Here is a 24,558-nt window from a genome sequence, read left to right as displayed (position 1 = left end):
TTTAATTCTAGAAAGTAATACATCAGATACAAAATTTCTATGCCTCAAAGTTGTTCTTACCATATATTTTAATTCTAGAATGAAAAATGGTCTTTACTGTAACACAAACTTTAAGCATTTGATACTCAAATTTTCTGTTGCATAAAGTTGAATTTGATAATTCTATCCGCCTGTCTTTCTTTTCTATCTTAGATATTTGATTTAAGTAGGGTATTTTTTTTTCTGTTTAAAGAAGTGTTGCTGAGTACTAGATATAACACTAATGAAACATTATATTGAAAGAATGCTTTATTCTGTTTTTATGACATATTAAAGTGAGCTAATAGAGTGCTCTCTGCAAGGTGCTTGAGTATGTGGTTACTTGAACATGGATCTTCCCAGCACAATGGGAGAATCTTAACCCTGCACTTCATTGAATTCTTTGGAAACTTTTGCATTAGGTCGCTATGGCAAAGGCTGCCTGGGAAGTCTATCTTGAGGGGCTGGTAGCTTGATTTGTTAGCCTCCCCAGTGACTCCATTTTAGATGATTCATTATTTCCTTTGGATTAACAATGGGGATGCTGAATGTTGTCCCCAAACCTGGAAGATTGTATTCAGTTTCCTCTTTTGGTTTAACATTTTAGGGTCTGAGTCACACTGCTGACATGCAAACAAGGGAAGTATTGATGAAGTTATCTGGAACTATAGAATGTGAAGGACCCAACCGCCATCTCTATGACTTCACTGGAAACTTGCACATAGATGGGAAAAGGTATCACTTTTGCTTTTCTTAGTTTTTATTTTATTTTATTTTTTTGTTCTTAAATGGGACTAAGAATTACTGGAATTGGTAAAATATCAGCTTGTTTTTTTGGTTTTGAAATATTTTAAACCATGAGATTTCTTATGTTTAGCTTAGATATGAGAGACTGAGCTTTTCCTGAAGCACAATTTCAGTCAATATAAACCTTCCTTCCCTTAAGTTTAAGGAAAGAACTGATTTTTGTCAAGAAAAACAGCCCCAGGGTCTGAAATGAGATTAAAAGTACTGGCTGTTTTTCTGTGTGTCTTACTTACCAGGAAGGAGAGGTGGTTTGGGCTGCATAAAATTGTCCAGAAGAGCAGAAGGGAAGCATATCAGGTGTATAAGGGCTAATCTATTTATTAGAGAAACATCCTTTTTTTTTTTTTTTTTTGACTAGCATTCTTCTAAGTAGGATTTGTTCTTATCAAGTGGAAGGAACAGCAATTACTCTTCCTTTAGGATATTCACTGCCCTGTTGTCTATATTCCGTTGTCTTTGTCCTCTTGGCATTTGTTTGATTGTTGGAGAGTCATTTTTGTCATCATGTTGGGGTGCAGTTTCTCCCTTCTGCTCATCTTTAATCTGCATGCTCCTTACCGATGCTTCCCACATTTGTATTTTGAACAGACTCAGAGGGAAGGACCTAATCGTGGGAATCAACCCAAAATAACTATCACAACTGTGACTGCTTTCTTGGTTTTCATTTAGCATGCAGAGACATTCAGTCGGCTCCCCCTTTTGAATTTCTACATTATCACTTAGCCTTTTATTTAACCATTAAGTCATCCTTGACAAATTTGATATTCTAGCTTTAGAGTCTGTAAAATAAACTGGGTTTCCCAATGAATAAGCTTCTGGTTATTTTAGCAATTTCCTTTTTGGGTGTATAGTTTCATGCCCGGGTTTTAAGAGAATACAATTCCCTCTAACATTTTATAAGAAAAATACATAGTTTTCTTGTAGTGATGAATGGATAGGATAAAACTTTTTTGTGGATCTCTTTTTTCTTTTTTTTGTAGATGAAGGCAGTGGTAACTTTCATTGCTCCTCTCAGTGAAATAGTTCAAATTTGAATAAAAGAAACAATCGAATTAATTGATTAATTGTGTGTTTATGTTTAAGGGGGAAAGCTCATGCTTATTTGTCAAACTATCATTAAATATAAATGTTGTTTCTTATTTTTAGCCCTGTTCCCCTTGGGCCTGACCAGATCTTATTAAGAGGTACACAGCTTAGAAATACTCAGTGGGTCTTTGGCATAGTTGTTTATACTGGACACGACACCAAACTCATGCAGGTAAAACATTTCTATGCTGAAAAACAATGCTGATTTCAGTCTTTTTTTTTCTGTCCACTTTTATGGAGTAGAGAGTGCAAATGCAAATGTTGCATTTAGGGCCTCGAATTTGTGAACCTAAATTTAGAAAGGAAGTACCTTTTATTTCTGGTTCCTTGGGTAGTTTTTCCTGGATTTCCGTTATTTTCTCAGATGTTTGTTACCTCTTGCTTGAAATATCGATGGTCTTTGTTTTTTCCAGATTAGGGGGATGATCTGTTCTAACTTATTTTATCTTCTGGACTTAAGCAGAGATTCATTCTAATTTTCTTATATCTCTACTTCTCTTCCTCACCCCATGAATTAGGATTTAATAGTAAATTGTACTTTAAATTAAATCCTTGGCAATTTAAAATCAGTTATTTTTGAACTAATATTTATTCTTCATACACCAAAAGAATTAAGTTAAAATGATTTTACTCTTTCTCCCTGTTAATGATTTTCAAAGTATTTGTGAATTTACAGCAGCCTGCATTTGTATTATGGTGTATTTTGCCAGACAGCTTTTGAAATTCTGTATAAATCAGTGTCCCAGTGTGTCATTTCTTATATTTCTTTGATATCTTTTGGATCTTATTTTGCGAATGGTTGCTGTTCGCAAGAATCAGCTTTCAGCTTGTCTGTTCTTTTGTATCACTTCCAAAGCATGTATATGACTGTATTTCTTAGTTCAAAATTATTCAGTGGCCACCATGCACCAAGTCTTGAAGTAGGCTGTGTGGATACAATAGTGAAAGGTCCAGCTCACCCTCTGGGAGCTACAAAGACTAAGGAGTAATACAGAATTACCAGGTAGAGTGAGAATTGCTGTAGTATTATCATTACAAAGTGCTCTAGGTGTCTACAGAAAGGCCAAGCAACCCAGGATTGGGGCTGTTAGTTGACTAGATACTAGAAACCCATTTTAGATGGGGGGGGGGACTCTTGTGTTGGCTGACTGTTTGAGGTCAGATGATGGAGGAGGAGAGAGTTAAATATTGATTAGAACAGATGAGGTGATAGACCCCATGTCCACCCCAGCTGAGAAATGCAATGGAGACGGGGTGGCAGGGAGTGGAGGAGATGGTGGGCATGATAAGGCTTCAGAGTCTCGTGACATTGAAGACTGTTGCAGTTGCCGCTCAACCAGCTGATCAGTATGTAGTGAGGACTGAGAGATAATGCATCTGGTGCTCTGTGCTGTGATTTTGAAGACAGGATAATGGCAGGGCTGGGGCCAAGATGGATGCCATAAGCCAACTGCTCACCTCTTTAGAGAGTGAGGGACGTGCCTGAGAGGTTGGTGGATTTGTTGAGGGAAGAGGCAGAAGACAGTGTAGCCAAATGGCATGAGTTTCACAGGTGAGTGTTTTAACATGGCATTTGAGTCATAAGGGTCAGAAGTACTATTGGCTTCAGATTCCAAGGCATGTGAGTCTTCACTGGAGCATCCTCTGCTTTGAGGGGCTTCAGGGAAGCAGTGCCCTCAGCTGGGTAAGAAAAGCTCCCAAAGGAGGATGAGGACATGGGAAAGTTTTGTCCCTGGGATGCTAGGGTGTGTTGGAATGGCTGCAGTGGGAGTGTGTGCACGAGGGTGGGGATCCATGGCAGCTGAGAGAACAAATAGTTGGTGAATGCTGAGGCCCCTCTTGGATGGATCAAGATTATCCAGTGTATCTGAGATGTGTTTTATCTGTCCTTCCTGCTAGGTCCTCACCGGTTCAGAACTGATTAGAAAGTTTAAAGTTTGTTAGTTCTGAATAGCCTGTTATGTGGAGACTTTACTTTGATGAATGGTTTAGTGCTCCACTACCTACTAAGTATCCTCTGACTTCCCAGTCCAGTGCCAGCAGCCACACCTAACACTGGGAGCTCTACTGACCACAGATCACTTCTGTTTTTATGATAAAGAGGCAGAGATGACAAAGACTTAGCTCATATTTAGATGGGACCCCAACACCTGTTTTTAGATTGTGCATATTACAAATTTAACCACCCTCCAAGATTCCTTGTATACCAGTTGTTTTTTTCAGGGTGACATTGGTAATACAGTTTTGTAGCTAAGGTGTAAGAGATCATCGAGTTATACCTAAAAATGATCTTATCATCTTTTCAGTGAGCAAGGTGTGCACAGTTACCTCATGAAGTTTGCTCTTGTGAGTGAGACAGGCGCTTCTCCTTGCACCTACGTGTGATAAGCCCGTGCAAGGCTTATTATGTATTGAGTGTTCTAGTACAGAATGGTGGAAAGACCCAGAAACATCTGCACTAGACTTGCTGTGCCTTTAGGACTGCAACAACAAGTAAAAATAATTAGCTTTCAAGAGGAATATAATATAACACCTATAGCTGGAAGCCATCTTATTTGTGAAATAACATTTTTTTGTGTGGACTTGTGCTGCTTGACCACAGAGGGGAAACACAATTACTTTAGGGTTCTTCTACTTTTTTGTTTGCTCTGTAAATCTTGCCTCAGTGTCTTCTCTTCAGAGTTCCCTTGTTTCAAGTTCAGTGTAGTTACATGTGGAAATATTTTCAATATTACTATTTCTATTGGTTGATTTAATGGGAAGGAGGTATCATCACATTAATTACAGCAAATACTTAGTGCCCACATGCATTGTTCTAAGCAATTTGCATGTATTAACTCATTTATTCCTCATAATGGCCCTATGAGGAAGATACTATTATTGTGCCCATTTTCTAGATGAGGACAATGAGACCCAGTGTCTAATAGTTACTGAAGTTACACACTCACCCAGTAAGAGAGAGATTTGGGATTCAAACCTATGCAGTTTGGCTCCTGAGTCCATGTTCTCACTAGTTACTCTACTGACTACTTTCTTAGGAGAGCAGAAAGTATATAAAATTCAGGTCAATTATAAGCTTTTCAAACTCTGACATTTTGGCTTTTTTTTAAACTACTGTAAGTAAAATTTTTTTTAGATTTATTTATTTATTTATTTGAGAGAGAGAATGAGATAGAGAGCATGAGGGGGGGAGGGTCAGAGGGAGAAGCAGACTCCCCGCTGAGCAGGGAGCCCGATGCCGGACTTGATCCGGGGACTCCAGGATCATGACCTGAGCTGAAGGCAGTCGCCTAACCAACTGAGCCACCCAGGTGCCCTATAAGTAAAATTTTTATTAAATACATTTATCAGCACTAGTTTCATAGTTGTTTTTAATAGCAAAACATTCTAAGAAATGTAAATGACAATAGAGATGGTTCTGGAATTATATATAGCCACTTAATTCAAGTTTTTATTATTTTTATCACTATTAAAATTTTGTTGAATTAACAAACCATAAAAATAACTTTTTTGCTCTACAATTCTATGTGTTTTAACATGTGTATAGATTCACATAATCACTAACATCTTCATGAAAGATGTTAGTTGAAAGATGCTTATTTCTATTAAGAACTCCATTGTTCAAAAGCAGAAGTATTTTCTAAGAATTTTATGGAAGAGTTTAAAATGCTAGTCAGAATTTAACACTACAAGCTCATCATTGTAAGTTGAAATGTTCAGGGAGTGGGAGTGAATAGGCAGAGCCTGACTTTCCACAAAGTGTGTGTGATGAAGTTTGGCGCTCTTGTACTGGATGAAAGAAAACTTTTCCTAACCCTGTTAATTGGCCACAACTGAACCATTGGAAAAAATCAGAAGCCAATAAACTAATGGAGTCATAGAAATGATGCTTATTGTAAATTTTTTTTCTCCCTGTGCTCCAGTGAATGTTCAGAATGATAAGATCATGAGTTTTAAAAGATGGGGATAGACAGTCTTGGAACTGGTCTGTTGGCTTCTTCCGTAAGACCAGAGGTGATATGTTGTCCCCATCAACCTGTAGATGGGATTTGATCAATGGGTCAGCCTTCACTAATAGATTTCCATTTAGAAATTTAAAGGACTTTTTTTTTTTTAAGTCTGTAAAGGACAATTCAGAGAACTGAAGTGAAAGGGAGAAAAGAAAATATAAAGGAAGTTGTTGCTGTGCTGTTTAAATACTGAAACATTTCAAAACGGCCAGTAAACTGATTCCCTACCTCCCTACCCTGCAGAAAACCAGGCCATGATGGTAGTATTTGTGGGTTTGGTGATAGAATTCAGGTAACCATTTCAGTGATGTGGTATGAGCTTCTCTAGGGAACTTAGGGATGAATTGCTCTCTGTTTTCATTTGATTTTATTTTTATGTTGTGGTTTTATTCATATTCTTCTTTTTGGAGACATTTTCATCCTAACTCTTTTAAAGATCAGATGAAAACAGTGAAGAGTGCTGACTTAAGTTTTGTATAATGCACCATTTTTATGGCCAGTTAATGCCTTTCAAGCTTTCAGATCACCTGATTTTTGCAAATCGGTGTTGCCAGTAGAGAGACCAAGCTTGTGACTCATGGAGGGAGACCTGTAGACTGAAGCTCCTGTGTCCATCTGCCCCTATCTAATTCCTGGCTTCCGGTCTAACCCAGGCTCTGCTCACCTCCAGGAATGGATTATTAACATCTTCTGGGTTACTGTATTAGTTTCCTATTGCTGCCATAACAAATTATACAAATTTAGTAGCTTAAAGTAACACGAAGTTGTCATGTTACAGTTCTGTAGGTCAGAAGTCTGGTATGGGTCTCATCCATGTCACGAAGGCTGCAGGGTAGCATTCCTTTCTAGTACACTCTAGGGGGTTCTAGAGGAGAATCTGTTCCTTGCCTTTTCCTGCCTTCTAGCGCTGCCCAAATTTCTTGGCTCATGAGCCCCTTTTTCCATTGTCACAGTTGGCAGTATTGCATTTCTTGGGCTATTCTTGTGTAGTCACATTTCCCTCTGACTGTAGCCAGGAAAAGATCTCTTCATTTTCTGTTTTTAAGGGCCGATGTGATTAAACTGGACCTACTTGTATAATCCAAGAATATTTCCCCAAGTCATAGCCTTAATTTTTTAAAATTTAAGCTTTTTTATTTATGAGAGAGAGAGAGAGACAGTCAGGGGTGGGGGAGGAGAGCAGAGGGAGAGGGACAAGCAAACTCCATGCTGAGTGTGGAGCCCAAAACAGGGCTTGCAAGATCCCAGGATCCTGAGATCATGACCTGAGCCAAAACTAAGAGTCAGACACTCAACCACCTGAGCCACCCAGACATCCCAGTCATATCTTTAATTTAATCATGTAAGCAAAACCCCTTTTATCACATAAAATAATGTATTTACAGGGTCCAGGTATCAGGGCATGGACGTCATTGGGGAAACCATTATTTTTCCCACCACAATTACAATCAGAACATTTTTAGTAAAATGACTTCAGGTGCATAAATGTCTGGTGCAAATAGTTCTATTGACTTTTCCAATGCTGAGAGAATATAGTTCCAAATTTTTCACCTATGTGTAGAGGTCCTTGAATCTGGCTTTAATGAATCTTTCTGAACTCACTTGCCAACACTGGCTTCTGTTCGAGCTGGAATGGTTTCCCCACCTGCAGTGAGAAATCAGACCATGCATGTTTATAGATTGCTAGGCTGTATTCCACTTTTGTTTTACTTTCCTGTCTACATTCTGTTTATGACTCAAGACTGCACTCAGATTTCTCACGGCCACTAGAGCTTTCCTGACTTTCCTGCTTTTTTCTTGTTCAGTTTTCCAAATGAACTCTGTCCATTCATTTATTTTGACACCTATTGATGTCTACACCTATTTTGCATTTTGGATGTGTATGTGTCTGTGTATGTCTTTTTTTCCTCAATTTTGAGGGGAAAATATATACTGCAAAAATAGTTCTTTGTATATTAATTATAGAGCTCTATTATTACCTTGAAGATTCAGTCTAGATTTTTATGGTACAGAATCTTTAAGTTTCTCTTGAATTAATGACATCTTGATTTCTTTTAAACTGATTTTAAGTGATTTAGAACTTGTTTTCTAAGATTGCAAAAGTAGCTCATTTTATACTAAAATGTAATCATAAGTACAGATTGAATTGTGAGTCAAAATGTGTTATTATTTAAAACTAGCTGTTGATTCAGGAGTATGGTACACTTTTTAATTTCATTGGTTATTTGGCAAAAATACAGTCTTTTATTTTTACTTGTTGAATTTGGTTAACTTACCTCCTTTTCTCCCCACTCCTTAACCCCAAGCCTGTTCTGTGGCTCTTACACATTTTTCAATGCTGTTGTATAGAATTCCACAAAAGCACCCCTCAAAAGATCGAATGTTGAAAAAGTGACTAATGTGCAGATCCTGGTGTTGTTTGGCATCCTCTTGGTCATGGCCTTGGTGAGCTCAGTGGGGGCCCTGTACTGGAATGGGTCTCAAGGTGGAAAGAACTGGTACATCAAGAAGATGGGTAAGTGTCAGGATGGAGTGCTTGTTGAAGTAGAACGGAACCACTTTGGAAAACCCTTACAAGTGTGGTTTATGTGTGGTGGCCATGCCATCCTTCATTCTTTTGGCTAGTCTATAAAAGGCCAGCCTTCTTGAAAGATTAGGAGTCATGTGATGAAATGAAGGATGGACACATGTGGGGATTGTTTTATATTCAAATGATTGTATTTTTAACTATTTTTTGAGTTATTTTCTTAGTGGTTGCTCTAGGGATTACAATAAATGTCTTAGTTAATCAGCATTTGCTTCAGATTAATACTAAATTCCAGTAAAATACAGAAATTTTACTCCAGTATAGATTCATTTCTCGCCCTGCGTTGTGCTATTATCATATATATTACGTCTATGTTATCAACCCAGTAATCCAGTGTTATAATTGTTGCTTTATATTATTTAATATTGATTAAGCAAAAAGAAAATACACTTACAGAGTTGTTTTACATGAACCTACTTATTTACCATTTCTAGTACTCTTCATCTCTTCCACAGATTTGAGTTACCAGCTTGTGTTATTTCTTTGCTTCATGTAGCTTTATCCTCTCATTCCTTTGGGCTGTCATATATATATATATTACAGCTGTGTATAAGGCCAGTGATGCACTTTTATAATCATTTTTGCCATGTTTTTTTAAGTCCAAAAGAAAGGATAAAAAATATGTAATTGTCTTTTATAAGTACCTGTTGTGTTATTACCTTTACTGATATCCTTTGTTTATGTGGATTCAATTCCTGTCTGGTGTCATTTCCTTTCATCCTGGAGAATTTCTTGTAAGGCAGATTGGAGAGCAACAAATTCTCTGTTTTTATCTTGGAATGTGTTAATTTCTCCTTGGTTTTTGAAGCACAGTTTTGTTGATACAGGATTCTTGTAGAATTCTTGGTTATGTTCTTTTCCTTTCAGTACTTTGCATATCCCATCCCACTGCCTTCTGGCCTCCATTGTACTGATGGGAAGTCAGCCGTTAATCTTACTTTTCCCCTTGTATGTGAGTCATTTTCTATTGCTGCTTTCAAAATTGTCCTTGGTTTTCGAGTTTGTTTTGTTTGGAGTTTGTTGAGCTTTTTGGATGTGTATGTTAATAATTTTCTTCAAATTTGGGAAGTTTTCAGCTATTATTTATTCAAATATTGTTTCTGCCACATCTTCACTCACTTCTCTTTCTGGTAATTCCATTATGTACATGTTGGTCCAAATAATGTGACCTTAGGCTCTGTTAATTTTTCCTTATTTTGTTTTCTTTCTCTTTTTGAGATTGGGTAAGCTCTGTTGATCTACACTGAAGTTTGTTTCTCTCTTCTGCTAGCTCACATCTACTCTTCAGCTCCACTAGTGATATTTTTCATTTTAATTATCATACTTTTCAGTTTCATAATTTCCACTGGGTTCTTTCTTTTATCTCTTTCTTAATGTTCTCTGATTAAACAATCTTTGTCATCATACTTTCTTTTAATTCTTTAAATGGTTTCTTTTAGTTCTTTAAATATATTTATAACAGCTTCTTTGAAGTCTTTGGTCCATCATCTGGTTCCCCCCTCAAAGGCAGTTTCTATTGCTTTTTTTCCTGTTTCTTTGTAGTTTCGTATTTCTTTGTTGTTGAAAACTGGGTGCTTTAGATAATATGTTGGGGTAGTTCTGGATTCTGTTTCCTTTTCCTCCTGGAGCTTGTTGCTGTTTTTTATCTGTTTAGTGACTTGCCTGGAAAGATTCTGTGAAGTCTTTTCTCCTGCAGTGTATAGCCTCTGCTGTTACTGCTCAGTTTTATTTCTATGTTCTGACTTTTTATGGCTTTTCAAATGTATAGTTTAAGATATATAGTGGTTTGTAGTATATTCACAGATTGTGCAACCTTTACATCTTACCTAACTTTAGAACATTTTCATCACCACAGAAAGAAACCCTATCTTCATTAGCCATCATTCTTCTCCTTGTTTTTATTTTCAAGCCTGGATTCCTAGAGGTCAGCATAGCTTAGAGGTTAGCCAGTGATTGGTCAGAGGTTGTTTGACTTATGTGTGGCTTGTAGAATGCCTTCAGTGTTTGGGGAATTTAAAGTCTGCCCACATTCGGTCAGGGACTAGTAGCTCACAAGTACCCTCTCTGGTCTCTCCTAAGCAGGTACAGCCTTATGCATGGACATGACCTTCTGGACCACCAGGGTTGAGTGTGATCTTACCAAGGTTTCTTTGGCCATTTCTTTCCATGGATATCTTTGTTTAACTTTTGGCTAGTCTTCTGGTTTGTTTGCTCCTACTAGTATTGTGAGATATTTGTCTTCCCTGATTATTAGCCACTGGAATCTCTATTGGTTTTGACAGTGCCCTCGGTGTGGCTTTTTTCATGCTGTGTTCCAAATAATGTCATCTTCCTCAGGCTGTTCCTGTCCTGACAACCTGCCTTACTCTAGAGTACCAGCCTGCCTCACCCTGGGACAGAATTTCTTCAATATGGAGCTGGGGGCATGGGGTAGAGGGGATTCAAGCTGTCAGTCCCAACCACCCAGCCAGAACAGAATTTAAACATCATGGCTCAAGGGGAAAGGAGAGGGAAATAGCTTCTGACTTAAATGCCTAAGGTTTCCACTTAGATTAAGTAGAATTTTTGAATACATGCTTTTGAATTTTTTGTATGCACTGTGGTCAATTTCCAAGCACTTTAAATGTTTGTTTTTGATAATTTTCATCAGTTTTATTGCTTCCTTTTTTTGAGAGATTTGCCAATCTCCTTACATAGCAATTCCAAAAATAAATAAAATTTAATGACAAAATATTTTAAAAAATAAATCTGAATTTTAAAACTTTGGAATCTTTGAAGTTTTGGTTATTCTTTAAATATATTTTGGTTAAACTGATAAAATATTTTTTCCTTTTCTAATTATCTCATGCAGAAAAATCAAACACTTTTGAATGCCCAGGAGAACTATTGTTGCCACTTTACAAATATGACTGGGACTCGAGTTGTAGGTGGAGTCAAAACTCTTGGTTTTGGTTCTTAAAATTTGGATATGTCTAGCTTCAAATATGAAGATTGAATCTTTGTGTACATATATAGTTTCAAAATGTCATGATCTGGGTAAATAAACAGCATTGACACAATCTTGGTATACAGGTTTTGTGGAAGCTGGCATTTAAATTGCCTAATTTCAAACTCCAGGACTAGCTGTATGATTCATGATGGAAGAATAGTTTTTGTGTCCCATCCATAATGCTGTCTGCTTTGTTCTCTTATGGAAAAGTTGGAGTAGCTCTGTTAAAAGCCATCAGACTTCACATTTACATTGTCACTGTTGGAGCTTTGACTTTAATTTCTATCAGATTCTGTCCTCACTCATCTCCACTTGATTGTTTTTGTTTGGCTGAATGAACTTTTATACATAGGGTCTTCCCCGAATGTGCTCTGCTTATTGATAATATATATGATGACTCAAAGTTGCTTTTGGCATGTATTCAAACCTGACATTTTAAATTTCTTAATACATAATTCTAATTGGAAGATATTTCTTCCTAAGGAAATTATACCTCAGAGACATTTGTTAACTATTGGTGCTTAGAGATCCTATTTAGCAACTACTTAGTTCAAAGGAACAAGGTTGCAAAGTAACATGTCGGAAAGAAAAGAAGCAATCGACAGGAAAAACAGAAGCCATAGAGAAGAAAATGAAGGGATGGTAGGAAGGTGAAACTACTGACTAGCTTGTGCCTACTCCCTGTTACCCTTAACCAGCCCCTTATGCTGCCATCGTACCCTCCAGAACTCGCAGGCTGAGTCAAACCACTACCATTTGACTAATTTCCTGGGGGAAAAGCTCAAGTGTGTTTTGAAGTCCTTATAAATTACTAATCTCCAGTCCTAGCCTTTTGCTATCTTGCAATACCACTTCCCCTCAAGAGGCGTCTTTGATACCAGTCAAACCTTTAGCCTGCTGCAACCTTTCCTCACCTCTTGCCAAGTTAAGCTCTTACTACTCTTTCCTTCAACCAGGGTATCATGATCATCAGGAAAGAACTTGTCCTTGTACCTCTTTTCTCTCTCCTGGTTCCTCTTCTTGTCTAAGCTGACCCTACTTCTGCTTTGGATTCTGTCCCCTAGGGGTCTTGATCCATCATTAGGGGTCCTCTTCTGTTAAGATTTTCTTTTGTTATCTTCAATAAATGGCTCCAGTCTTCCTGCTTCCCTCTTTTTGCCTGCTACCATTGATACATTTTTATATCTTACAAACTCTTTGGAGTATCCCAGATGGACTCTTACCTTAGTAAGATTGTAGATATTCCTTACAGCCATTTGACATGCCTGTTTTCTTTTCTGCATCCTTTTTTTTTTTAAAGATTTTATTTATTTATTTGAGAGAAAGAATGAGAGAGAGAGAGAGCACATGGGAGAGGGGAGGGTCAGAGGGAGAAGCAGACTCCCTGCTGAGCAGGGAGCCTGATGCGGGACTCGATCCGGGGACTCCAGGATCATGACCTGAGCCGAAGGCAGTCGCTCAACCGACTGAGCCACCCAGGCGCCCTTTTCTGCATCCTTTTTAGTTAGCTGTCTTCTCTCTTTCTGCCAAAACTTAACTAAAGCCTCTGTTCTTCTGGATGGCCTTCAGTGACCATGCCTTCCCATTAAAATAAACCTCTCCTAGTTTCAGCAATGCCCTGTGAACTCCTCCTCAGCAGATGTATGCTGCTGCATGGTCAGGAAGGGGCATGCTTGCTCCTGCTCACTCCTGCTCACTCCCCTCCCCTACAACCTCCTGTTAGAAGCCAGCTCTTTACTAGAAGAGATTGTATTAATAGTTTTTGTGTTCACAGTTCATACCATATAGTAAGTGCTCCATAACTGTTTTAACTCAAATCTCTAAATTTATACATAAGCCTGTAGACTTTTTTGGTGAACATCTTTAGAAAAAGTCCACAATAATAAGGTAGAAGGAAACTGAACGAGATGAACTAAAGTGATACAGGTACTTTGGTTTTCGTCCACAGACACGACCTCAGATAATTTTGGATATAACTTGTTGACGTTCATCATCTTATACAACAATCTTATTCCCATCAGTCTGTTGGTGACCCTTGAGGTTGTGAAATACACTCAAGCCCTTTTTATAAACTGGGTGAGTATCACAGCAGTCTCAAAGCTGAGCTGCTGGAGCAACGTCAATCAGTATTTTCTCATACTCTCTCAGAGCATCAGTCCTTCAGCTGAGCCGCCAGAAAAGGACAAATCTGGTTCCTTTATGATTGGGTCTGGCCAGAGAACTGGCAAGGGATCTCTGGCAAGGCTGTCCCTGAGCCGGTGATGGCAATGACTGGTTACCTGACACCTCAGCTTCCTAGTCTACGAAACTGGAGGACGTTGGTGTCTGTTTATTCCAGGGGTTCTTGTGAGGATTAAGGGAGATCATAGAGACAGAGAGCTGAGCAGGTGCATGCCTCCTGGTGAGTGGGGACGAAATGGCTGCAAATTCTGCTCCTGCTTTTACAGTCTAATTAGTGCTGCATGAAAGGTCTCATAGGTGTATCTATTTCAGTGTGCATTGCATGTCAAAGGTCATGGGGACCATAAACTTGGATTCTGGTGCAAGAGTGGAGAGGTGTAATTTTAAAGCAACTGCCATGCCATGAAGCACTAGACTTCAGCAGCCAGTATTTGTAGACTGGGTGCTTTCATGTGCATTTTTATTTGATCTTCACAATAATCCCATGAAGGAGGGATTGGCTCCTCAGAAGTATGGGTTAGTCTAGGTCATGCAATGATCATCTCAATACCAAACCTTCTGTATATAAATTGCTTGTTTTATTTCTCTAGCACAGTGTTTCTCTATACTAATAGCCACTGTACTTTCACCCCCAAATTAAAAATGAGCACTAATATTAAGTTATCTGTTGTAGCTTCTTTTCTGTATTAGTCTAAATAAAGGATTAATGGTATATATTTTCTGAAGTGCCCTCCACCCCTTCTCTCTCAGGACACAGACATGTATTATCTAGGAAATGACACTCCTGCAATGGCCAGGACATCAAACCTTAATGAAGAGCTTGGGCAGGTGAGAGCCTCTTTGGGAACTTGGGTAGTGGTGACTCCAGCATCAGGGGAGACCAGTGCTAGAACCATGAGAGATTTCAGAAAAATTGTTGTCTGTGAACATGGTTTTGATGTCTGAAGAGCTATATATACAGCGTTTGAAAGTATTGTGAAATAGAAATGTTAGTTGGCTTTGACCTCCTTTTTGAGGCATCAATATATTTTATTATCTAGAAGGTGCCTGCAAAAAAAATAATACAAAAAATATACTGCAACATTACTCTGGACATTAAAATTGTTTATCAGGAATAAATGATAGTGAAAACAGTGGTTCAGATATACAAGTATTGGGTAATCTTACAAAACATGGGGCAGCTAATTTGAAGGACATAAATCTATTAAATTTCTCACACTTCTTAGATTTTGTTTCTGGAGCATTCCAGGGAACGAGTTTCTTTTCTGTCATCACCCTTGAAACTCCTATTGCCTTTAATGAGTTGTGTTTGGCATTGTATCTTCATCTTATGTTGAAATTACTGTAAGGAATACCCTCTTTTGAATGCATTGCAATTAAAGATTATAATTTCATCTTATACATCTTATTTAAACCTTCCAACAGCCCTAGGGGGTGGATGGTATATATGTCAGACTAAATTTGCCTCCTCTTTGAACCCTTTTACAGTTTTTCAGGCAAAGTTAATTGATCTTTCTTCTACGTCCCCATAACAGTCTCTCCAATTATGAACGCAGTAAAGTGAGAGACATGATAATGATGGTGGTATCTGTTTCCATCTTGAGCCTTTTGAGCCCATTCGAGGGTGTGGATGTGTCTGGGATGAGGTCTTTGGTTGCCTTGGTCAGTCTAGCATAGTGCTCAATATCCCATTGTTCTCAGGACCCATTAACTGGATCCTAGTAATTGAAGTATTAAAAGTGCTCAAGTTGTATCCAGGATAATAATTCATCCTAACTGGGAATATGGGAAAAGTTTGCTTGCTCAAAAAGTTTTGAGTTGGAACTTAAGGATAAGTTAAAATTCAATAGGAGAATGAGAGCAAATCTGGATAATTCCTTATTAGAAATTTTTCATTTTTTAACATTTTCATATAATCTTTTAATTTTTTAAAAAAAGGGGCAGAAAGAAACACTTCATTGGAAGGCTGATTCTACTGAATTTTTTATACCCCTAGACTTACTTATAGTTGGAGCATGAATTACCCATACCTTACTAATATTTTTGTTTCTACGTAATATTTGACTTCTTTAGGAACATTAATAATTTTCCTTTACTTGACAGCCCTTTGATTGCTTTAAAAATAATTCATAGTGTATTTGCCTATATTGTATCATTAAGAAAAAGTACAGAATAAATAATTCACAGTATTAATCCCTCTTCCATAAAACAATAAAGCATGGCTTCCCCTTGTGATTCCTGGAGTACATCCAGCATCCAGCAGCAATCATGGCCTGAGAAACTGGAATTTTTACTGGAGACAATTCTGTTAGTTACTCTCCCTTCAACTAATCCATGACGTAATTTTCCAGTATGTTACACATAAAATGATGTTCCGTATATTCTGGCCAAACTCTTTGTTTCATAGATGTGGAAATCGGGGCCGAGAAGGATGAGGTGACTTTTCTAGAGTCCACATGACTAGTTAGTATCCAGAGCTTGAACTGGGCTACTATCCTCCTTTGATCTTGAACTCTTTTCCTTCTTGCCCATCACGTGATCCACTGGAGGGAAGAGCAGTGTGGAGGAACACAGCACCTGTGCATGTGGAGTTCATCTCTTTTGCATCCAGTTAATTATGTCAAAATTGACCTCCAGAAATTTTATCTTTTCACCTTTGTATATTGAGAGCTTCGTGTATTAAGTCTGTAAAATTTTGTATCTCAGAAAGTTATATATAATCTATAGCAGTCCTATGCTGCCTTCATGTAATCTTAATTGTTACTGTGATGGAGGAAGATTTGTTTGTTCTGTGTTGTTTCAGGGTATGCCTTCCTAATTCAACTAGGAGTGGAGTGACTAAAAAATATTTGAGGGTTGCCAAAGTTTGAGCTTGTTGTCTTGATATATTGAACACTAGACTGGAGTGCTGTATGAGATTGTGGGAATAGGTTGGAGAGTGATCTGTGTCTTTGAGATGCCTAATGGTAGAACTTAGTGCTTAGGCTTATAGATCGACAGGGCTCCAGGCTGTTACTGAAGCCTCCTTTGCACATTTCCGCAGAATTCAATTCTAGGCTTGGTTAGTGGAAAAGGTTTTTAAGTGGTCTAAGCATGAAAATATATTAATTTTATAATAATATATAATTGTATATAATTATAAAATATATTTTACTGTAAGGATATTTACCGTTTACAATTAATAGAGATTTTTGACTTTCTCTGCTTGACTTATTTCACTTAGCATAATCTCCTCTAGTCACAAACTGAGGGTTCTAGAGGGGAGGGGTGGGGGGATGGGTTATCCTGGTAATGGGTATTAAAGAGGGCACGCTCTGCACGGAGCTCTGGGTGTTATACGAAAACAATGAATTGTGGATCACTACATCAAAAACTAATGATGTATGGTGACTAACATAACATAATAAAATAAAATAAAAATAAAATTAATAGAGATTTTGAAAAATATAGAAGGGGAGGCATGATCTATTGGTCTCTGCATCTTAGCTACATTGTTGATGTATGTTTCCTCTATTCTTTGATTTAGGTGAAATACCTATTTTCTGATAAAACTGGAACTCTTACATGCAATATCATGAACTTCAAGAAGTGTAGCATTGCTGGAGTAACCTATGGGTAAGTATGTTTATCACTTACTAAAAATTTGATTTGTATTCTTCCAACAAATAAGTTTATTTTTAGCTGCTTAACCAAATGCCTTCTTGATATTTTCAAAGGATATTTATAAGGGATTTAGATATGTAATTACTACTGAACGTATTTAATATTTAATGGGTCCCAACTTTGAACAGTTAACCAGTTTATTCTGCAAATATTTACCTAGTGAGAAATCCCTGGACTTAATGCTATAAATTTAATTTTAAAACTTTATTCTGTAAATTTAAATTCTATAAATTTATATTTATAACCTAATAATTATAAATGTCTTACTCATATTTTGATCTGAATACCTGTCTTTTTTTATTGGTGTTTAATTGATATGTAACGTTATTAGTTTCAGATGTACAACATAATGATTCAGTGTTGGTATATACTGCAAAATGTTCACCACAATAAATCTAGTAAAATTTATTTTTTCTTGTGATGCAGCATTTAAGGTCTATTCTTTTAACAACTTTCAAATATGCAATATAGTATTTATTATTAACTACAATCTTAATGTTGTATGTTAAATTCCCATGACATTTATTTTATAAAGGGAAGTTTGTACCTTTTGCCCCTTTCACCCATTTTGACCACTCCCTACCTCCTGCCTCTGGCAACCACTAACCTGTGCTCTGTATCTATGAGCTGCTGCTGCTTTTTTTTTTTTTTTTTGAGTGCACGTATAAGTAAGATTATGTGGTATTTGTCTTTCTCTGTCTGACTTATTTCACTTAGCATAATAGCCTCAAGGTCCATCCATGTTGTCCCAAATGGCAAGATTTCCTTTTTATGGCTGAATCATATTCCATTGTGTATATCTGCCATATTTTCTTTATCCATTCATCCATTGATAGACTGAGGTTGTTTCTATAGCTTGACTATTATAAATAATGTTGCAGTGAACATGGGGTGCATATATCCTTGAGTTAATATTTTCATTTTCTTTGGATAAATACCCCAAATTGGAATTGCTGGGTTATATGGTAGCTCTATTTTTAATTTTTTGAGGAACCTCCATACGGTTTTTCATAGTAGCTGTACCAATTTACATTCCCACCAGTAGCATACAAGAGTTCCACATCTTTGGAAACACTTGTTATTTCTTCTAACCATTTTAACAGGTAGTAGGTGATCTTTCATTATGGTTTTGATTTTCATTTCCCTGATGATTAGTGATGTTGAACACATCTACATGTATCTCTTGGCCATCTGTATGTCTTCTTTGGAAAAATGTTTACTCAGATCTGCCCATTTTTAATCAGATTTTTTTTTTTTTGCTATTGAGTAGTATGGGGAGATACATAGATACATATATATTATACATAACATATATATATATATATATATGATATTAACCCCTTCCCAGGTATAGGATCTACAAGTATTTTCTCCCATAGGTAGGTTGCATTTTCATTTTGTTGATGATTTCCTTTGCTGTGCAGAAGCATTTTAGTTTGATGTGGTCCCACACTTATGTATTTTTACTTTTGCTGCCTTGCTTTTGATGTCAGATCAAAAAAATCATTACCAAGACCAGTTTTAAGGAGCTTACTGCCTACATTTTCTTCTAGGATTCTTATGCTTTCAGGTCTAACATTCAAGTCTTTAGTCCATCTTGAGTTAATTTTTGTATATGGTATAAGAGTGGTCCAGTTTGATTATTTTGCATGTAGCTGGCCAGTTTTCTCATTTATCGAAGAGATTGTTTCTTTCCCATTAAATATTCTTGGCACTTTTGTCAGAAATTAACTGACCCTAAATGTGTGGATTTAATTTCGGGCTCTGTTTTCTGTTCCATTGATCTATAGGAGTCTGTTTTTATGCCAATACTGTACCATTTTGATTAGTATAGCTTTGTAATATAGTCTGAAATCAGAGTGTGTGATGCCCCTAGATTTGTTTTTGTTTCTCAAGAATCCTTTGGCAATTTGGGTCTTTGTTGTTCCATATGAATTAGAACTGTTTGTTCTATTTCTGTGAAAAATGCTGTTGGAATTTTGATAGGGATTGGATTGACTGTAGATTGCTTTGGGTGGTATGGACATTTTAACAATATAAATTCTTCTAGTCTACAAGCATGAGTATCTTTCCATTTATTTATTTATTTATTTATTTATTTATTTATTTATTTAAATTATGTTACATTAATCACCATACATTACATCATTAGTTTTTTATGTAGTGTTTCATGATTCATTGTTTGCATATAACACCCAGTGCTCCATGCAGTATGTGCCCTCTTTAATACCCATCACCAGGCTAACCCATCCCCCCATCCCCCGCCCCTCTAGAACCCTCAGTTTGTTTCTCAGAGTCCGTAGTCTCTCATGGTTCATCTCCCCCTCCAATTTCCCCCCTTCATTCTTCCCTTCCTGCTATCTTTTTACATATAATGTATTATTTGTTTCAGAGGTATAGGTCTGTGATTCAACAGTTTTACACAATTCACAGCACTCACCATAGCACATACCCTTCCCAGTGTCTATCACCCAGCCACCCCATCCCTCCCACCCCCCACCACTCCAGCAACCCTCAGTTTGTTTCCTGAGATTAAGAATTCCTCATCTCAGTGAGGTCATATGATGCATGTCTTTCTCTGATTGACTTATTTTGCTCAGCATAATACCCTCCAGTTCCATCCACGTTGTTGCAAATGGCAAGATTTCATTCCTTTTGATGGCTGCATAATATTCCATTGTATATATACATACCACATCTTCTTTATCCATTCAACTGTCGAGGGACATCTTGGCTCTTTCCGTAGTTTGGCTATTGTGGACATTGCTGCTATAAACATCGGGGTGCACATAGCCCTTCGGATCCCTACATTTGTATCTTTGGGGTAAATACCCAGTAGTGCAATTGCTGGATCGTATGGTAGCTCTATTTTCAACTGTTTGAGGAACCTCCATACTGTTTTCCAGAGTGGTTGCACCAGCTCACCTTCCCACCAACAGTGTAGGAGGGTTCCCCTTTCTCCATATCCCCGCCAACATCTGTCGTTTCCTGACTTGTTAATTTTAGCCATTCTGACTGGTATGAGGTGGTATCTCATTGAGGTTTTGATTTGGATTTCCCTGATGCTGAGCGATGTTGAGCACTTTTTCATGTGTCTGTTGGCCATTTGGATGTCTTCTTTGGAAAAATGTCTGTTCATGTCTTCTGCCCATTTCTTGATTGGATCATTTGTTCTTTGGGTGTTGAGTTTAATAAGTTCTTTATAGATTTTGGATACTAGCCCTTTATCCATTTATTTTATCTTCAATTTCTTTCATGTCTTACAGTTTGCAGTATACAGGTTTTTCACCTCCTTGGTTGAATTTATTCCTAGGCATTTTTTTTGATGCAATTGTAAATGGGATTTTTAAAATTTCCAATAGTTCATTATTAATGTATAGAAATACAACAGACCTTTCTGCATTGATTTTGTATCCGGCAGCTGTACTAAATTCATTTATTCTAACAGTTATTTGGTGTATTCTTTAGGGTTTTCTATATATATAGTATCATGTTATCTCTAAATAGTGACAATTTTACTTGTGTCTGGTTTGGGAGCATTTCATTTTTCTTTCCTAATTGCTGTGGCTAAGACATCCAGTGCTGTGTTGAATAAAAGTGGCAAGAGTGGGCATCTTTTTGTTCCTGATCTTTGAGGAAAAGCTTTTAGCTTTTCACTAATGAGTATGATGTTAGCTGTGGGCTTGTCATATATGGCCTTTATTATGTTGATGTATGTTCCCTCTATACCCAACTTGTTGAGAGTTTTTATCATAAATGGATGTTGAATTTTGTCTAATGCTTTTTCTGGAGCTAGTGTAATGATCATATGATTTTTATCCTTCATTGTGTTAATGTGGTGTGTCATATTGATTGAGTGCAGATGTTGAACCATTGCTGTATCCCTGGAATAAATCTCAGTGGATCATGGTGTATGATTTTTTAAAAATGTATTGTTGAATTCAGTTTGCTATTACTTTGCTGAGGATTTTTGCATCTGTGTTCATCAGGTGTATTGGCCTCTAATTTTCTTTTCTTGTGGTGCCCTTGTCTGATTTTGGTATCAGGGTAATGCTGACCTTGTAAAATGAGTTTGGGTTTCTCTCCTATTGTTGGTAAGAGTTTGATAAGGATTGGTATTCTTCTTTGAATGTTTGGGAGAAATCACCAATGAAGCTGTCTGAACCTGACTTTTGATTGTTGGGAGGTTATTGATTACTGCCTTAATCTCCTTACCAGTAATCAATCTAAGATTTTCTGTTTCATCATGATTCAGTCTTCGTCTGTTGTATGTTTCTAGGAATTTATCCATTTCTTATAGGTTGTCCAATTTGTTGGTATAAATTGTTCATAGTAGTGTCTTATGATCCATTGTATTTCTGTGTTATCAGTTGTAATTTCTCTTCCTTTATTTCTGATTTTGAGTCCTCTTTTTTTCTTGGTGAATCTAGCTAAAGATTTGTCAATTTTGTATATCTTTTCCAAGTACAAGCTCTTAGTTTCATTGATCTTTTCTATTGTCTTTCCCCCCTCTATTTCATTTATTTCTGCTCTAATCTTTATTACTTTCTTCCTTATACTAACTTTGGGCTTCATTTGTTCTTCTTTTCTAATTTTTTGAGGTGTAAAATTAGGTTGAGATTTTTCTTGACTTTTGATGTAGGCATTTGTCACTATGAACTTTCTTCTTAGAACTGATTTTGCTACGTATATTTTACTATGTTGTATTTCCATTTTTCTTTTGTCTCAATATATTTTCTGATTTCTCTTTTGATTTCTTCTTTGACCCATTGGTTGTTCAGAAGCATATTGTTTAGTCCCCACATATTTGTGAATTTTCAGTTTCATTCTGGTAATTGTTTTCTAGTCATACCATTATAGTTGGAAATTATGCTTGATAGGACTTCAGTTTTCTTAAATTTATGAAGACTATTTCATGGCCTATCTATGATCTATCCTGGAGAATGTTTTTGTGTGAGTACCTCTTTTGATTACAGTTTTGTGACCACTCTATTTCCCTCTTTCTGGTAGTCATTTTCCAGAATTGACAAGAGAACCATCATCAGATGATTTTTGGTAAGTAGATTCTAGCACTTCTTGATGCTTTAGTGAGAAGGAACAGTTAATTCTGTATTACATTTTTATCTGAATATTTTGTAAACAAAATTTTCATATTTGTTATTCCAAGAGAGAACCAAATTAAAATTTTAAACATGAATATGGTGTTAAAAGTGTAGTGGAACTACAGGGATTTAACAAAAAATAGCAAGTCCTTCGTTTAGTACTTCCAGCTCACTCCCCACTTCTTAGCATAATGTCTTCAAAGTTGTAACATACATATTGTAGCATAGACCAGAATTTTATTCTCATTAAAGGCTGAATAATATTTCATTGTGTGTGTTTACCACATTTTGTGTATCTATTCATCTGGTGATGGGAATTTGGACTTTTTCTACCTTTTCTAGTATGAATAATGCTGTTACGAACTTTGGTATAGAAGTATCTGAATCTCTGCTTTCAGTTCTTATGGTTATATACCTAGAAGTGGGATTGGTAGGTTGTGTGGTAATTTTTAACTTTTTGAGGAACTGCCAAACTGTTTTCCACAGCAGTTGCACCATTTACATTCCTGTCGGTAACACAGAGTTTTCCCAAATCCTCATGACACTTGTTAATTTCTGTTTCTTTACTATATCACAGTAGCCATCCCAGTGGGTGTAAAGTGGCATCTCATTTTGGTTTTGATTTGCATTTCTCTTAGGATTAGTGATGATGTATGCTCATATTTTAAGATTTATATACTAACAAAGCTGATTGGCAGGGCTGTGTGTGTAGGGGAGACAGTGTAGTTGATGTCTGACTGGTTTCCCTATGGGATGATCAGCCACGACTGACTGTTTACTCTAAATGATAAAGCTTCCATGGCTTGCTGGGTGCAAAAGGTTTAGTTACCTGGCTGCAGGGGATGAGGGAGGGTTCCTGCAGGCTGACTCTTCCTCAGATGGACTTGGAACCCCTCCTGCTTCCCATGTTCCCCTTATCAGACAGGGACCTCTGGCTGCCATTTCCTCAGCGTTCCCAAGGTTCCGCTGGGGGCATCAGCTTGCATTCTAGGCGCTTCCCCTTGTAAGCTGCTGGTTTCTGCTGTACTAAAACTCTGACAACCAGAGTTCAGACTGACATCACCTTGACTGTGGCCACTTCTTCCATTGTCTTTGTCCTGAAGAAGGAGATTCGGGAGGAAGTGGGGATACAGGAATATACTTAGCCATTCATAATTTCTTCAGTGTGATAGCACAAAGCCATCATTTCAAGCTTCCTCCCTCACAATTATTTGCCTCCTTCTCTTTCCTACATATGAGCTGTGGCCATAAATGACTGCACAGATGCAATGCAATCATTCCTCTTATTATACCTACTTTTAGCAGATACTCTGAAGTTTTCCGTGGTCAGAGTTAAGCAGACCAACCAAAGTGACAAAGTGTTGATCCCTGCCTGTTTCTTCTCCTTGTAACTATGTCATTGTTTATAACAACGTATACAATATTTTGCTTATAGGAGGGCTAAATTTTTCTGTCTCAAGTTTTGAAATAATATACAGTATTCCAAATCTTTAAAAGTTTAATATAAATCTGTAGGCTTTTTAGATGTAGTTCTTCTTGAAGACAGATTCTTACTAGGTTTGGGCTAATTTTAAAGGAACTTCTGAACTGAATAAATATTTTCTTGTCTCTCTCACAGCCGGATGCCTCCTCCCCCTAGTGACTCATGTGACTTTGATGACCCCAGGCTCTTGAAGAACATCGAAGATCATCATGTAAGGCCACCATTTTGCTTCTAGGACATTACATAGCTTATGGTTCACTTCTATTTATGTGTATGTGTAGTGTCTTGAAATTTGCAATTTTAGACGTTGGGGAAGAGATGTGGTTTTACTTTTCTGGTGTTAGTATTCAGGGAAGTGATCTTAAATAAATGGTATGTGGTTAACACTCTGGATAAGTTAATGAAAAGCTGAATTAAATATGTGGTGAAGATAGAAAGTTGCACATCAAGATTGAGATGAGTCTTACCATGGAATTCTCTAACATTGTGGATTTCTTTTGATTTTTAAGATTTCTGTAGTACTATTTCTTCACAGTTGTGAATCTAAGAGGTCATGCATTTTGGAAAACAATCTCAGTATGCTTGGACCAGGATAATTTAGGGAAGGAAAGTAAGGCAGAACAACATGTAGC

General features: G+C 37.1%; 1 protein-coding gene across 4 annotated transcripts in view; it reads left to right on the top strand.

Annotated features, from left to right (window-relative positions):
• The window catches only part of ATP8A2 (ATPase phospholipid transporting 8A2), a 493,533-nt gene that overhangs the window by 56,406 nt on the left and 412,569 nt on the right, over window positions 1-24,558 (top strand). For 3 of the 4 annotated variants that reach the window (XM_025874698.2, XM_073894766.1, XM_073894768.1), the window contains 8 exons: window positions 626-753; window positions 1,972-2,083; window positions 8,271-8,436; window positions 13,446-13,573; window positions 14,429-14,506; window positions 17,205-17,293; window positions 22,352-22,396; window positions 24,062-24,137. In XM_025874698.2, the coding sequence (XP_025730483.1) occupies window positions 626-753; window positions 1,972-2,083; window positions 8,271-8,436; window positions 13,446-13,573; window positions 14,429-14,506; window positions 17,205-17,293; window positions 22,352-22,396; window positions 24,062-24,137 (822 nt within the window). The remainder of the gene's footprint in view (window positions 1-625; window positions 754-1,971; window positions 2,084-8,270; window positions 8,437-13,445; window positions 13,574-14,428; window positions 14,507-17,204; window positions 17,294-22,351; window positions 22,397-24,061; window positions 24,138-24,558) is intronic. The other variant, XM_073894767.1, reaches the window with a different exon arrangement.

Source organism: Callorhinus ursinus, unplaced genomic scaffold (assembly GCF_003265705.2).
Source record: "Callorhinus ursinus isolate GAN/ISIS: 27379988/994484 unplaced genomic scaffold, GSC_fseal_2.0 scaffold7, whole genome shotgun sequence".
Lineage (NCBI taxonomy): Eukaryota > Metazoa > Chordata > Mammalia > Carnivora > Otariidae > Callorhinus > Callorhinus ursinus.
This window is presented reverse-complemented; position numbering and strand designations above follow the sequence as displayed.